Source organism: Fulmarus glacialis, unplaced genomic scaffold, assembly GCF_000690835.1.
Source record: "Fulmarus glacialis isolate BGI_N327 unplaced genomic scaffold, ASM69083v1 scaffold6298, whole genome shotgun sequence".
NCBI classification, from domain to species: Eukaryota; Metazoa; Chordata; class Aves; order Procellariiformes; family Procellariidae; genus Fulmarus; species Fulmarus glacialis.
In genome coordinates this window covers 1-16,087 of record NW_009226264.1, presented here as the reverse complement: position 1 = coordinate 16,087, position 16,087 = coordinate 1, and the positions used below count along the sequence as shown (strand labels likewise).

Sequence of the window (16,087 nt, the reverse complement as noted above, 5' to 3'; positions counted from 1 at the left end):
AATTAAAAAAAAAAAAAATTAAAAAGATGTACTAAAAAGACCACCACAGATCTGCCAAGATGGTCCTGCTAATGTGCTATATATTGGTAACACGTTTAAAATTGAACAAAATACATCTGAAGTTACTTTCTAAAATAATCAAGTCATCTTAAATGTGAAAGTGAAAAGCACGTTTTTACCTTCTTTTGCTTTCTTATGTTCAAGCCTTTCCTTTTGTAATGACTTTTCTAATCTTGACCTGTGCTCATATACAACTGAAAAGAGAAATTTTGTACACAATTCATTTTAAAAGTAATACATACAAAAGCCACCACCCAACCCCCAACACACCCAGAAAGCATTGGCACAGAATGTACCAGAAAAATACAAGTGGAATAAGGTCATAGGATAAAGGACTGTTTGTATCATTTGGGATAGTAACTTTTTTCTTTTTTGCATGCTTTATTGATCCTGAATTCTGGGTTATTTCCATTGCATAAACATAGACTGTGATAACCATGTAAGTGGTTTGTTTATGGAGCCACTCAGCTATGGTGGATCTACATGAAAGCTACCAAATCCTCTTTCCTTCTTAGGTATGCAGGTACACATTTTCCCATGCTTTCATTCTCTCCTGCCTTGTTTGTAAAGAGACAAGGAAATGAGACAGGACAACCTTACTGCCAGAGTAAATCCTCGCAGCAAACAAACTGTCACAAGGAGGGAAGAGAGATGCACAAGAGCAGGACGGCTTACAAAGGTGCAGTAGTATACTAGACAGGCTGCTTAGGCTAAGACATGCAGAACCTGAGAGCCATTCCTAAATTCTTCCAAAAACTCGGACAACTCAGTTTTCTGTGACCTTCTTTTTTGTAAAGCCTGGATAACAGTATCCTTTTACACCACAGTGCTGTTGAAGACCCACAGACTGCACAATGAAATGCTTAGGTATAATGTCCTGCGTTTCTTAGTAAGCATGTGCTGACAGCAAGTATACATATGCTAAAGCACCCTGTACTCACAATATCTATATAATCTGAGGATTTGGGGGTTTTTGAGGTTTTTTTTTTTTTCCCACCCCCCAGTTAAGTAGGTAAGGCAGGAAAAACAAAAGAAATCATCTGAAGGGCTAGGATAGCTAAAGTATAAAGCTAAACTGGATGCTTCTCTGTAAGGCTAGGGTATCAGAGACCACTCATCAAGAAATCATTTCAGTTTGAGAATAAACTTTAATCTTCACTGATTTTAAAATCCATTTATGCATTTTCTTTAATTGAGTCAAAATACCCACACGATAGTCTAGAGATGAATGAAGAAGCGGCGGTGTACAGCACTTTAGCCAAAAACCAACAAGCTGAGGTTTTAGGGGCACCACTCATAGTACAACCAGCAATATCCTCAACAGACCAGGTAACGGTAGTCATGCGGTGTATCGCTGTCCCCTCCAACAGGGTCACCGAGTACAAAAAAATGCATGTGGTCTTTTGGAAAGATGCTCCGATATCTTTGCCAAACTCTACAAGCCCTTTGAGCTGACACTGCTACCAGAAGAGGTGGTTCTGCTGCTTGTTCTTGTACTGTCCTTCGCTCTCACTGCTACGGGTGATGGGACAGCAGACCTAGCAGTTGGGGACAGGGCATGTCACAATTTCTTCTGGTGGCAGTGCCGGCTTGTACAGTTTTTAAGAGAGCAGCAGTAATGACTGGCAGTGACCTGGAATGCTGGGTTGCATGGCATGGGACAGACTGCTCCAGGTTTGATCACAGAAGGCAGAGACAACCTTATTTCTAGATTTTTTTTATGGTATGACAACCACTCTTGGTCATACCAACGGTCTAACAGACCAACCATGCCATCTCTCAGGACCTGACAAGAGCAGATGCCTAATACAGAATACACACAATGAGTTTACAGTATGTCCTTGGCACTGTCTCCCAGCAATTTATGATTCCCAAAGACTGTCCGAGGTGCCCGCAGGTCCTTTGTGTACACCATTCCAAAATGGATTTTACATTTATGAATTTGTCTAATTGTTTGTTGTATCCATGTGTATTTAGGACATTCAATATCCTCTGGCAGAGAGTCCCACCACTTAGCTGCCAGTAAAGCAGCATTTCATTCAGGCTTGTGTTTTGAACATCTAGTTTCAGATGTCTCTCACAAGCGATGGGGCACATCAGTCCCTATTTACCCTTTCCTCACCGCTCACTAGACTGAAGGATCATTATCTGAAATGGCCTACCAAGTTTGCAGCAAAGGAAAGATATTAATTAAAACTCCTGCAAATGTACAGTTATATTTGCTCAAGCTCAGTTTAACACAAGTACTTTTCACTGTCCAAATTATAATTTGCACTCTTTTAAAGAGTTATTAATTCGTATTAATGGAATATGTGATTCTTCCTTCAAAACTGGGAAACTCATCTTCTGAGAAGTAAACCGCTGGTGAACATAAGCCTTCAACAGGAAGCATCAAATAAAGATTTGTATCTTGGCAGCCACAGAAAACTCCTCTTGCGCCTTAAAATGTGTTCTTAATTCCACCAAGGTGCATTCTGCAGGCTCTTTAACTACTAGCTTATCTATAAGTGTTTACGTTTTGGCTTAGAAGCTGGATTGCTAATCAATCCTTGTCACCTATCTCTACTTTGCTATTTATCTTCTACAGTCAAGGGCATGAGTCAAGATGAACTAATGTATCAACACCCTCTGCAACAAAACAAGCATGTAATGAATATTCACAAAGTCACCAGCAAGTAAGCTTCCAAGAAGGAATGAAAGAGGGCAGCACTACAGTAATGGTTTTATCTAGGCACCGAAGATCGTGAATGCCGAATTACATTGCAAAAGGAACAGCGGTTGTAGCATAGCAACTCAGGAGAGAAATGAAAATCCATAATGGGTTTCCCCTCCCATGCAATCAGCAGTGGAAATAGGCTTTTTGGCAAACAGACTAAGCCACAAACGGATTCAGAGGTAACATTTTCCATTTCACTTCTTTGTCCGCGAGCGCACCTTCCTCAGCTCCACCTAGTGTTTTAAGAAGCGGGGAGGGGAGAACCCTGCACAACAAACCCATAATAAGGGCAGGAAGAAAGGAGAAAGAGAATGCAATAGTTTGGGTTTTAGGGACCGCGGTGCAGCGTACCTTTCACAGCTAACTGCATCTCTGCTGAGCTTTGGCTTTCCTGTCCTCACCCTGCACTTTCAAGCAATATCTCTACACCTTTCCCAGCTAGTGCATCCTCACTGCTACCTTCTGTGTGCTAACTGGAACAAAGCTGGCAATATCTTAAAATAGCTCTCCAGATGGCCAAAAAGGGCTAAGAAAAACTTCCTCCCACACCTCTCCCCTTCTAATTCATTTACTGGTTTGTTCAGCAATGTTTTTCTCTGATAAAAGTCCATGATGTGCAACATAATGAAGATTTTGATTAAGAAAATAATTATTAAGAAAGCATAGCTTCCATATTTTCTCACTTGCTCTTTTGGAAAGTAGGCAACGTAAATTTTTCGCACCAATCAGGAACTTCCTAGGCAAGAGTCCAAACTACAAGGCTCCTGTTACTACAGCAGGGGATTTCTCCTTCTTCACTACCAGCCTGGATATAAGATGTCTGAGCAAGAACCTTAAAGAAATAAATACATTGAAAAACATGTTTTCTGTTATAGGTTTCCCAGCCGGGGGCGGTGGAACATATATAAGGATTCTGGCAAATTCCTACTGGTGTGATGCACTGACATGGCACTTCACAAATAGTTTTTTCATAGGGAAGTTTTTAATTTTGTACTGATCTTTCGACAAATAACTGAACTTTGCTTCTATGTTATGTTTAATAGAATGGTATAAAAAAGGGGAAAAACATTGTCATCTAGTGGCTAACATGCACTATTCCAAAGCTGGAATAACTGCAGGTATCCGTTTAATTCTTTAAGTTACCTATATAATATAACCTACATGAATGAACAAAGAACAACATGAATCCACAGAGAGGTGATCGAGCCTCAATGAGCAAAGCCCAGAAACAGAACCAGTAACATCACAGCTAGTTAAACCACCTTTCGCCTTCAACAAGGAAATATTTAACAGTTCTTGAATTGATCTCAATTAAATCAAGTCCTTGATTTATGATTTTTCTCATGCAGAAAGGAAAGTGGAAGAGAAGGGGGGGTGCGATGCTCTATAGATTCTCAGAAGATTACACCACTTTGACCATTGCTGAACGTTAATTGCAACACAGGAGTCAAGCAATCTGATGAAAGCAAGCTTATTTAACAGTCATGGTTATTTCTCTTATCTTTGCTTTGCACCTCTAAGCAGTAAAATTATTATTAAGCAAAATAAGCCATTATTGTATATTCAAAAGAAAGTATTTCCTATTTTACATTATCAGCAATTTTGCAGCTGTGTTACTGTGGTATTCTGGTCTGTCAGAAGCATGATTCAAGACTCCAAAATAGCCCAGCTCCTACTATCTTACATACCGGAAAATTAAGATTACATTGGGATTTAAATATACATGATGCAAGAAGTCTTATTAATTTCATTGTTATTGTTTCTTATGCAATTCTGCAATCTTTCTCTGAGCTTACAGTAATACCTTTCGTTTAAAACTAGCAGTTTTCAGAAGTCTTGGCAACATTCAATGTTATTTTTTCTCAGACTGTGGCAGAGTTGAACTGAACCAGCAGTGTATGGTAAGCCACACTGGCACTTTTCTAGTAACACTATGAAGGTCTGTAGAACATAGACTTTTTATAAAAATACAGTTAATTTCCAATTCTTGTCACTGCAGATAGAACCATTTAAAATGTGAACCCATGCAAACAGCTTTTCTGCTGAGAGTAAAGGATTTCCATCAGCCAAGGAAGAATCCCTTCAATACGGGATGTAGGATAGATTTCCTAGTTCCAATAACAATAATAAATTTTTTTATCTCAGAAGAGATTTCTTGACTCATCTGATGCTAACGTTTCATGCTGGGAGAACACGTTATTAATATATCAAGACCTGCTCCCCAACCTTCCAGCTCTGTATATGATTAAGTCAGTGAATCTGGCTTCAAACAAGGAGATCCACTATTTCACTACTGATAATCTTATCAGAAACAGATTATCAAACTGTGGGTAGCTCCTGGACAAGTATCAGGGCTCCCCACCACAGTACAACCCATACTGGTCACAGTATACATTCTACCTATTTCAAGGATTCTCAGTTGAGAGTTTAGCAATAAATGGATATTCCAGCAACACTGCAAACATTTAAGAAACAATGGAAGTACTCCCATAATAAAGACTAGGGAAACTGTGTTTTAAGTATACCGCAAGAAAACAACTTTACAGAAACCATATATTTACAATATATTGAACAAAATACTGAAGCTATTTCATATTTTAAGCCCTTGAAGTTTTCTGTTTTGAATTTATATAAAAATGAAAGAAACAGAAGCCAAGATAATGTAAAACTGATTGTGTGTGAAAAACAAGCATTTTTCTGGCTTAATTATGGATCAGTTTTGCATACAGGCAGGGATAGACTGTTCTCATTTTGTTCACTGAAAACCACAACTAGCACTGTGTGCAGTATCACAACTGCATTTACTTTAAAATAAACTCCTGCACTTTTCAATTTACTCACGTGAAGAACAATCAATAGCTTTGTCAAATTACAGCCAGTCACTGCAGAAGAGCAGAATTCCTCCTCGCAAACTAAACCATGCATTGGCAGTTGTACTTAAAAATAACCACTTCTTTGACTTAATTCTCTAGTCATTTATGTTGCTCAGAGTATTAATAATTTTAAGAGAGAAGTTTGTATTTAATATCTGGATCTTCATATTCAGGGGGTTTTGTAGTGTTTCTCACAGACCTACCACTGATTTCAATTGCACAAGGAGAAAGCAGTAACATCTACTGCTTTCAAATATCCTGCACCAAAAATAACCTATCCATTAAAATAAACCTGTTCCTCTAACTTAGTCAGTACTCCAATAAGAAACTAGAATTGGAGAATGGGACTTGAGCAAATTATGGAGATTTGGGTCTGACTACCTTGAGTGCAGGCAGCTAGCTGTACACCAGAGCAACGTCCCACCGCATCGTGCTCCCAATGCAGAGTGGTTCTACATAAATGAGATACACCACTGCTACTAAAACAGCTCCACACAGAGCTATAGATGGAGACTGATCAAGTGCCCGCACTTGGGTCAAAGTTTAGCAGTAAACCAGATAAGGTCTACCCAAAGATAACAGAGAACTGACTATGTGCATTTTTATATAACATTTTCAATCCTGGAACACTGGAATCTTTTCTAAGTTGGAATACATCTGAAAAAACAAAGAATAATTTGCGAATTACCTGTATCCTGCTAGTTGACACGACACTGAGTATTGGGAATCCATTGAAGCTCACAGCTGACTCCTTAACTGAAGTTGTGAGACTCCTGCTTTTGGCTCTACAAACTCCAACTCAGTCCCTGGTGTCTTGCCCAGCACAAGAATTATCATTGATGCCCTCTACGAAGCTTGCCTTCTATCAAGGGGTTTTGACACACTAACGTTGCAGATTTTGGTAACAGATTAGACAAGGTATGAGAACTAATCATAAGAGAACATCAAAAAGCTCTGTAATGTATAGAGAGTTCAGGTAAGCATATAAGAAAATTCACATGCTTATCAAACCTTCAGCTTTGCATCCTCAAAAACAAAAGAGGAAATCTGAAGCACAACGTGGAGAAGTGTTGCAGATCTTAAAAGTTTTGCTTTGACTGCAGTTCTGGAAATGGGGGAATGCTGGGGGATTTGGCACACTAATGCAGTTTACCCCAGAAACAGATGCTTATATTTCTAAGAAATAGTTGTGGCCTCTATTCAATTATAAGGATGACATGAAAATTAATTTCTAAACTGGAGTAAACATCTACATTTAATAGAATCCTTTTACTCCACCCTGCCTGTCGTGGTTTAACCCGACAGGCAGCCAAACACCACACAGCCGCTTGCTCACTACTCCCCCCCCCCCGCCAAGTGGGACAGGGAGAGAATCGGAAGGGTAAGAGTGAGGAAAAACTTGTGGGTCGAGATAAAGACACTACAATAGAACAGAAAAGGAAGGGAAAATAATAATAATAATGATAGAATATACAAAATGAGTGATGCACAATGCAATTGCTCACCACCCGCGCTGACCAATAACCAAACAGCTATCGCTACTTCCTGGACCACGCCTCTTATTTATATACTGAGCATGACGTCACATGGTATGGAATACCCCGTTGGCCAGCTGGGCCAGCTGTCCTGGCTATGCTCCCTCCCAGCCTCTGAAGAGTCCTTGACTAGCAGGGTACTTAGCAACAACTGAAAACATCAGTGTGTTATCAACATTCTTCTCATACTAAATCCAAAGCACAGCACTAGGATGAAATTTAATTCTATTCCAGCCCAAACCAGGACACTGCCTCATGTACTCCCTTTCTTAGAAGTCAGTAACACATCTAGGAAACAACAGACCTAAAAACAAATTGCAGGTAAAACATAATGATAGGTTCGGATATAGGGAGGTATTTATCATGTTGAAGCAGTAACCTGTAATAGCTGTTACTATAAATAGAAGTTTGAGAAGGGAAATGAAATGTAATTAAATATTTAATCCCTAAGAGTTAGGCTTCAGACGTGACTTTTATTAGGAAAGAGATCACGTTTTCCATCCCAGAAAAGATTTCCTGCGCACTCCACGAAAGATTTCTTCCAACGTTTGATGCCACGGTTATGACATGCTAGGTCAGATTAGCATCTCATCTTGCATATGCAGTTTTCTATACACCTATCTATGCTAAAGATTTTTTTTTTTAAATGATGATAAATGCAAATAGTTCAAACAAAACCTGTTTCGTGATTTTAGACTTAAATTCTTAAGGTTAGCAGATTCACTTCTAAAAAAATTCCATTTCCTTTTCTTTTTACGATTTTCTTCTCTCCATTATTCTGCCATTTTTGTCATGGCACACCAGACCATTTTGAAGAAAACACACAAACATTCAGAAGAGCTGCAGAGACAACAGTTTCCTTCTCACATCGTCTCTGAATGTCTGGATCTGCTCAACTCTCAGCTCCAGGAAACAAGGGCCTATTATTTCTCTCAAAAATTGTTTTAATTTTTTTTTCAATTTTATGCAGAAGTCTAGTGATTCTGACTACACGGTGTTCGGATCTGTATAAAAAAAATAATATATATATACATTCAGAAACTAGTGCAAAATCAACATTGAAGAAAAACAATGTAATCTATATATAGACACACATGTTGCTTTAACAGTCTCTCCTAACTGAAACATATATTTTTCATTTTTATCATAATGGAACATGGCAAAAACTGATGTAATAGCTATGGTTATCACCTTACAAAACTGCTAACCGCTTCCTTAAATTAGTTCTCGAGAGCTCTAACACAGGGGACTTGGAGCCAGCTCCTGTTGTATGTTTCGAAAAACAGCATACAGAAATCAATAGTCTAAGTTAATGGTTCACATATTTTTTTTTTGTAACAGAAGATCACTGTCAAACCTCAAAATACGCATCTGAGTATGACAGATTAACTGAAACACTGAAAATGGCATTGTTCGGTGTGGTGGCATGGATAGGAATAGACTGCTTACTATGCCTTCTAGGAGCACAAGCAGGCCATACTTCTCTCAACATGTCTGTAATTAAGCCCTGGTAATGACTGCCAAACTCGGGGATCTGAGTCACCTAAGGAAAATAAGATACTAAGCTAATTTCAGATACCTTGGGGCAGGGGGACTGTGTGGAAATGCAGAGGAAGAGGTGGAGTAATTGCAGTTTCTTTTATTTCTTAATTAAAGATACATAGTAGAAAAATCTTGGCAAGTTTAGTTTATGCTAGATCACCAGAAAAAGATCAGAATTGCATCCAGCTCAGAAGACCCTTCTTTAAACAAGGAACAGCATCCAAACAGGCTTACGTGCTTACCTCAGGCTCCGATATGACTACAAATTCATGCCCCTGAATCCTAAAAATACCAAGAAAAATCACCCAACAAAAGATTCTGCCTTAATTACTTGTTCTGTGTAGTTCATTTTTTCAGTAATCTGAATTATTTAGCTTTCATTACCATTAAACCTCAAAACAGCACCTGACTTTTAGCAGGACAGATTTAATTCCTTTTTGTATGCAAGGATCCTATTCCAAAACGACTGAACTGTATTAGCCACAAATTGCTGGCAATATCCTCACCACTATATAAGAGATGCTATAATGCGTACTCAAATCTCACTGTGGGTGGAAACCTTACTCATAAGGTTGTCCCACCCAGATACACAGGCTGACAAGCCTGTATCCTGCCCAGAAAAAAAAAAAAAGCAGCCCAATGAGACAATGTGTTTGGAACATCATATTTAAGACTTGAGAATTCAATCAGTTTTGCTCATGTATGAAGTAAGGAAGTAATTCCACTCTGTTGTTTAGGCTTTGGTTTTAACAGTAAAGCAACAATCTTAAGTGAACCACTCCAGGAGTACCTAACTCTCAGATATTAGCTTTAAAGTTTTGTCAGTACAATTGCAAAGTCTCAACCACCCTAAAACTCTTCCCATATTGCGTGCTTAGCACAGCCAGATATTGCTTAAATATCTGTTGACTACAGATACGCTGTTGACTACAGGATTTCTGGCTCAGTTTGCAGCTACAGTCTCAGATCATGACCGTGGCTGTTTCATCCTCCGCTTCTTACTGGTGTCCCTCCAACAAAGTTGATGATGTTTTAGGTGATGCAGAAGCTTCTGTCAAACCTTTGCCTGCTAGGAATATGTGACAGAAGATGACGGTCAAAGAAGCCAGAATGCAAACTCGCCAAAGCGTCCCTCCTTCTCTCTCAGCTCTGAACTGTTCATAAACCCAGATAGATCAATCACTCACAAGCTTTAAAAGGCTTAAATCATCATCAGTAACAAATAGTTTCAGGATATTGGCTCTATCTTGCATCAATCTGTCAGCTACGAGGCCCAATATTAAACCGGGAGGGTGGGGAGAAACAACAAAACCCAGGGAACAAAACCACCCTATTACCTCATGCTGCTTAGCATTCCTTCAGACTACATGCTCTGTGATCTTCAGCCCCGATTCCAACTTGAGTGCCGATGTAACATTGCAGCACTGGTAGAAATTTATCCTGGAAGTATTATGTCCACAAAGAAAGTGATTTAAGGGCATTCGGGCACGGAATGAAAAAAAAATGTAAGTATGGGCATTTGCTCAATTTATCTTTCCAGTCATAGAATTCAGCTGTTGGGACTCTCTCTTACTCACTATGGACCTAGAAGAAACAAACCAGCTCCCTGAGTTAACTGAACCGAACAAAGCTCTAGCACCTTTTCTGTACTCAGATTATGAAGAAATCTTGATAATTCCAGACAACCTGAAATCTTCAGGTTGAGCTGCAAAACATATATGTATATATCTAAATATACATTTTATACATACATCTATGTACATACAAACGCATATATTAATATATGTTTACAGCATATAGATCTTCCATACTAAAATTTTGCACAAATAATTTCAAACGTTTAATGTGTTTTTAAGTATTTAGAACATTAAATACCCAGTGGAAAACGTGAATGGAAGTATAAAAGACAGATTCTTAGATGAGGTTACAAACCAAAGCATACCATTTCAGGAAGCCAGGTAGCAGAATTAGGGATGCTGTATTTGCCGTTTCATGCAGTACTGTACTTGGTGTTGAAGTACACCCATGTGCCAATAGCACAGAGAGAACTAACCTCTACTATTACAGTGCTACCACAGATCTTTCAGATCTCAGCAACAAACCACAATCAAAATAAGTGCTGTAATGTTACGTGCAATCTGAAACTAATAGGAATGACAGGAATGCAGGCTGCTGCTGTTATGGAGAACAACCAAACCAAACCAGGAGCTGTGTAGATGTAGCTCTACTTGTATGATGCATGTGAAAAATAAGCCATCAGAAGTAGTTAGTTCTTCCTAGTTCCGCCAACTTAAGGTACAAGTTTAAATAGAGTACTATAAAAGAGAGTGAGATAGTGAAGTACATCCACATCTGTATGTATTTCAATAAGAACAGCTTTGGCATCTACATAGCTAGTATGCAGACATAATAAATATTAACCATGGAACTATGATCTAGTATTGTGATACATTATGCAAATCTCTATACATAGAGTTGCTATTGATCTGATCAACTTCTAGCAGGTCACCTCCCAGGAGGGGCCTCGGTTTAGGACAAACGGCACAACAGGCACAGAGGAATTCTATAATTGCTTTTCAGCTGGTGCTTTCTAGCTCTGGATCAGATAGCTTTGAGGAAATCCACACCTTGTCTACAGTAGGGCAAACTCTGAAGTCTCAAGTTCAGAGTCCCTGCTGCGTTGGCTCCCAAGATTACAGCATGGTCTCAGACTGCACAGAGATTGCCTGAAGCCATCAGATACGTTAAGACTCTAAGAGAAAGAGCAGGAAAATTAAGGTAGTAAAAGGCACTAAACGTAGGCTGTTATTAGGATTAGGGATTAAGACAGATTAAAATAGTACACAAGGGGTTACTTAATACCCAGAGGATAAGAAGACAGAAGCTGTAAGGGCTAAAAAGACATTTGTAGATACATTCAATCTTGAAGCAGTCAAAGATATGATCAGGTTCATCTACAGCTGTCAATGCGTTTCTGTTCTAGCAACTGAAGTCTGTTCCCATACGGCCAGTAGTTTCAGACTTAATGTGCCACATCTTTGTAGGAGGCAAAGAGTGTCAAGTTTTATTTAGTATTTCTTAAAACGATAAAAACAAGATTATCTTCTTGTTTTGAACATATAATACTCAGAGAATGAAATTTAAAAATAATCAGCTTACTGGGAAGATCAGCTTCTCTATGAAAGACCTTATAGATAACAATGACTTTAGGTTCTTTTAGCAGCCAAGAAATTTTGTGTCACCTAAATTTTGCCTCCAGTATTCCCTTTGTGAGTTACAAAAACAGCCCTACTTTCTCCATGCCCACGAGAACTTTGTTAAAGAGATAAAAATGCCAAACTTTGACATCCCTTTTTTGTGAGAAGTTTAGCTTTCCAACACGAAATCTTCTACAACGTGAGCTTCTAAAGGGGGCGAGCTTAAGATCCCAGCCTCTCCAAACCAGTTATTCTTATCGTGTTCCCCAAGTCTGCCATCCTTCCAGTTGCACCCTGGTCTTATTTCAAGAGGCACAAATTCTTCTCAGCTGTGTACCTGAAGCTCCGAACACCAGAAAAAGCAGAACTCCCTACAACAACAGTTGCATGCAGCCCTCTTCAGATCAGGTGCATGGGCTGAACGATTTTGAGACCTCTACCTGCACCATTTTTCAGTGATCTGTATATTCTGCCTTCGTGGATGAAAGTGCTATTTTCCCAAGCAAACAGAAGATCTAGCCTGGTTCACGTGCTGCATTTGAGCAAAAAAAGGCAATGAAAAAGATAAAAATCTAAGGCAACTGGCTTTTCAAACAAAAACAGAAAGCACTGCTCATTCAGGCACGAAGAACTGGCAAGTACCAAAAAGAAGGTTCTTATTACCTACATAAATGAAAAACCTAAAAAACTGTGCAGAGATAGATAAATAGTAGAGGGGACAGTAGGAAGTGAAGGGAGGCTACACTCCAAGCTAAATCTGAGGATCCTTCTTAAGATTTTGGGCAGACCAAAGGCATTCAGGTCCAAAACTGTGACCTTATACATAAACTTAGGAGCTGCCTACGATCCTTAAGCATTTCACAAACTGACTGAAGTTTCACCCAGAAGCCCTAACAGTGTTCCTCTGTGTACAGTCAGGAAAGCAACTGTCTTTACAGGCACCAGTAGTCACAACAAAACCCAGCCAAAATTCAGAAAACGGGCGATATTTCACTGTCAATCCAGGAGCACAGCCAACCCGGCACAATACAGCCTCAGGATCCTCAAAAGGACAACTTTAAGAAGTTGTCTTTTTTTTTTTTAATTTGAAACAATAAAATCCTACTGACGAAATGTTTGTTCAGGAAGTAGAATTCCAGGGTTCAGATCTCTCCTCAGCTTGTAATGAGCTCTAAAGTCTTATTTAATCACCCAGAAGAGAGCTGTAAACACTAAGAAATCAACCACTGTTGATAAAGCACCCTCTTTTCTTCCCAGCAATGCTATGTCAGTGACCTTGCCCTTTAACTGGTTCCTGTTTAAAAGATTTCAGAGTGCTGCCATCATACTCCAGGCCCCAAGATTATCTCTAGACCACTACCTATAGAGAAACTGATTACACTGCACGGAAAAGATAAGTTGCACTGCTTTAGCAGTGATACATTTTGTTGTTCTCTTAAAAGAATAAACTCAAAGAATAATCTCTCATGTTGTTAAGGTCAGCAAAGAGATATTCTAGATATTCTTAGAGGGTTTTTTTGTTTGGCAACAAACATGGTTGATGTAAAATCCAGGCCATTTAAAATTAAAAGTTCAAAGTGCAGTCTGATACTGCACCTGCAAACAGGATTTTCTGTCAGCATTTTATGCTGTTTCAAAGTCTCTGTCTAAAGAAAATTCCTTCCTGTTGTTCCAGATCAAAGAGTTAAATAGGAAAGGTTCAGAAATGGTTTTGGTGTTGTCTATCACCAGTTAGCATGGTGCTTGTGTATCTCCAGGCGAGTTGGGCACAGGCACAGGTTCTAAATTCTCCATGTTCTCCTCACTAATAAACTGCTACTGCAAAAATCCAAGTGATTATACAAGGCAGGCCATCCCATAAAGAGGGGATGTAGAGGGAAAGACAGGGAAGAAAAGTTGATTTCTAGCTCACTAGGCCCAAGACCTCCAAAGTCCTTAGGCATATAGCTTTCACTTACCTTAGTGGGAGATTAGGCATCTAATGCTTGCTGCTATGTTTAGTATGTCTCTGGGCTATCAGCCTCACCCTCTTTTAGGTATATTAGCTATTGCCATAATATAGGAAAATTTTAAAGAACTGATTTTATTGTTACATTATGATTTTCCTTGTATTGTGACTTAATTGCTAGTAATTTTTTTTAAAACAAGGTTTACTGCTACCATACTAGGCATAGATAAAGTCTCCTGCTTAATAGGCTTGATACATTGCCATAGGTCCCAGAACTATTTATTGCATTGATAATTAAACGTATTAATGTTTTCAGATTCTGGTCCATTATTTTACATTTATCCTCAATACACTGAAACAAGCAAGAGAATACTTATACAAAATGCAGCATTGTCACTGCATTTATCAACTACTAGTTGCCTGCTACTTCCACAAACTTGCTTGGATAGATGATGGCTACTCAAAATAATGTTTCAGACATGGAAAGTTTAAACTAACAGTCCAGACCCAATATATCTGATCAAGAGAATCTCTCCTCTGTGTTAGGATAAAGTTTGTTGCATGCTCCTCTTTGGTATAGCCAGAGAAACAGAAAAAGCTAACTTGTTGAATTTTAGCTTGAGAACAAGATGTTCCTGTGTCCTCTTCAAATACTGTTGGCAAATATGCAGACTAGCAAAAAGTAGCCCTTTAGCCATTTGCCACATACCCATCTCCCAGCCAAACATTTACACCTTTTTTGTGACTGAAATGAAGGTTTCTGTCAATTTTTTCCATGGAAAAATGGCCTGAAATTGAAATACGAAGTAATGATAGTCTCAGATTGTAGCTAAACATATTCAAATAACAAATCACTATAATAATTTAACAGCATAAGCCCAATTCTGTGCTCTCTGCATAAAAACTGTATGCTTCCACACATGCTTTTATGTATGCTTCCACAGTGAAAAGTATGGTTGAAGATCACCCGGAAGTTAAGTACTGTTACAGCTGCTAGAGCAGACCACTCTTATTCTTGTTTTACACAGTTTTGAGAAACAAAACTCTAAAGAGTTTTGAAAGTTGGTTCTGGACTTGGTATATGCCAACCTGATAATCTTGCACTTGACAATTAGAGAGGCGCTGAGGTCTTGCACTTCCTAGAGCACTGATGCTTCACACATATATCTGCTGCTTTGCATCTGATTTCGGGACATGCAGATGTCAGACATCGGCATCTTTTCATCTCCAAGTACAGGACGCCCACATTTGGTGCATCCTTAAACCAAGATACACAAGGATCTGTACTTATGCAGCAGCTTTAAGCCAAAAAATTCAAAGTTATTCCAAAAGCAACAGAATAGCCTTATCCAAATAACTTATTTGAACTTTACTTTCAAATTACCCTTTAAAAAAATGCTTTATTAGAATAGTCCCCTCCCTCCTAGAGCTATTTAAGGTTTACGCTCCCCAGGAAATGCAGCCTTGCATTTTTGCAGCTGAATGTTCTCTCAGCAGCATAAAATTAATACTGCTAAGACAACAGAGAAGCACGCAAAAGTCCCAGAACTGGATGGGGTCTGTACTGTTAAATGAGCGGCAGGCAGTATGCCTGCCTTTTCCGTTTATATCAGGAATTGCAAAGCGATGTGCAGTCCTTCGGGAATAAAAGTCACTCTCTAAAACGTGTGGGAGTGAGGGGGAATTAGAGCTCTCTAGCAGTCCATGACAAAAACTCACACTGACTTTAGTGGGGCTAGGATCCTACCCACGGTTAGGTATCAAAATCCCACAGGCTGGAGGGAGAGAAGGGGAAGAAGCGCATAAGGAGCGAAACTTTGTGAGAGGTTGGACAGCTGGAGCCCAGAGGAGGAGGAGGAAGGTATTCTGCAAGCCTTAGGAAGGGGCGGCAGAGGCTCCTGCCGAGGTAAGTACCTTGTAACTGAGCCGAGAGGGACTCTTGATGCTGCTGGTACTTGAGCGCGGTGGCCTCAGCCTTCCTCAGCTGGCCCTGCAGCTCGTAGTAGAGCATCGCCCCGTAGAGGAAGCCGAACACCACGGTCAGGAGCAGGAGGGTCTGGAAAATCCGCTTCTGTTTTCGGGAGCACATCCCGTTGCCCATGTCCCCGGCGGGGTCCCGAGGGCCCCCGCCCCTCACGGCTTAGCAGCGGGCAGCTGGAGGCGGCGGACGACGAGGCGGCGACATGGGAGGCCCCGGGCCCGCGCCGGGAGGAGGA

General features: G+C 39.7%; 1 protein-coding gene across 1 annotated transcript in view; it reads right to left on the bottom strand.

The window, feature by feature from the left end:
• Window positions 1-15,972, bottom strand: part of GOLIM4 (golgi integral membrane protein 4) — a 33,317-nt gene extending 17,345 nt beyond the window's left edge. The window contains exons 1-2 of the mRNA XM_009582748.1: window positions 15,786-15,972; window positions 180-254 (exon numbers count right to left, since the gene is read on the bottom strand). Of these exons, the coding sequence (XP_009581043.1) occupies window positions 180-254; window positions 15,786-15,972 (262 nt within the window). The remainder of the gene's footprint in view (window positions 1-179; window positions 255-15,785) is intronic.
• Window positions 15,973-16,087: the final 115 nt, after the last annotated feature.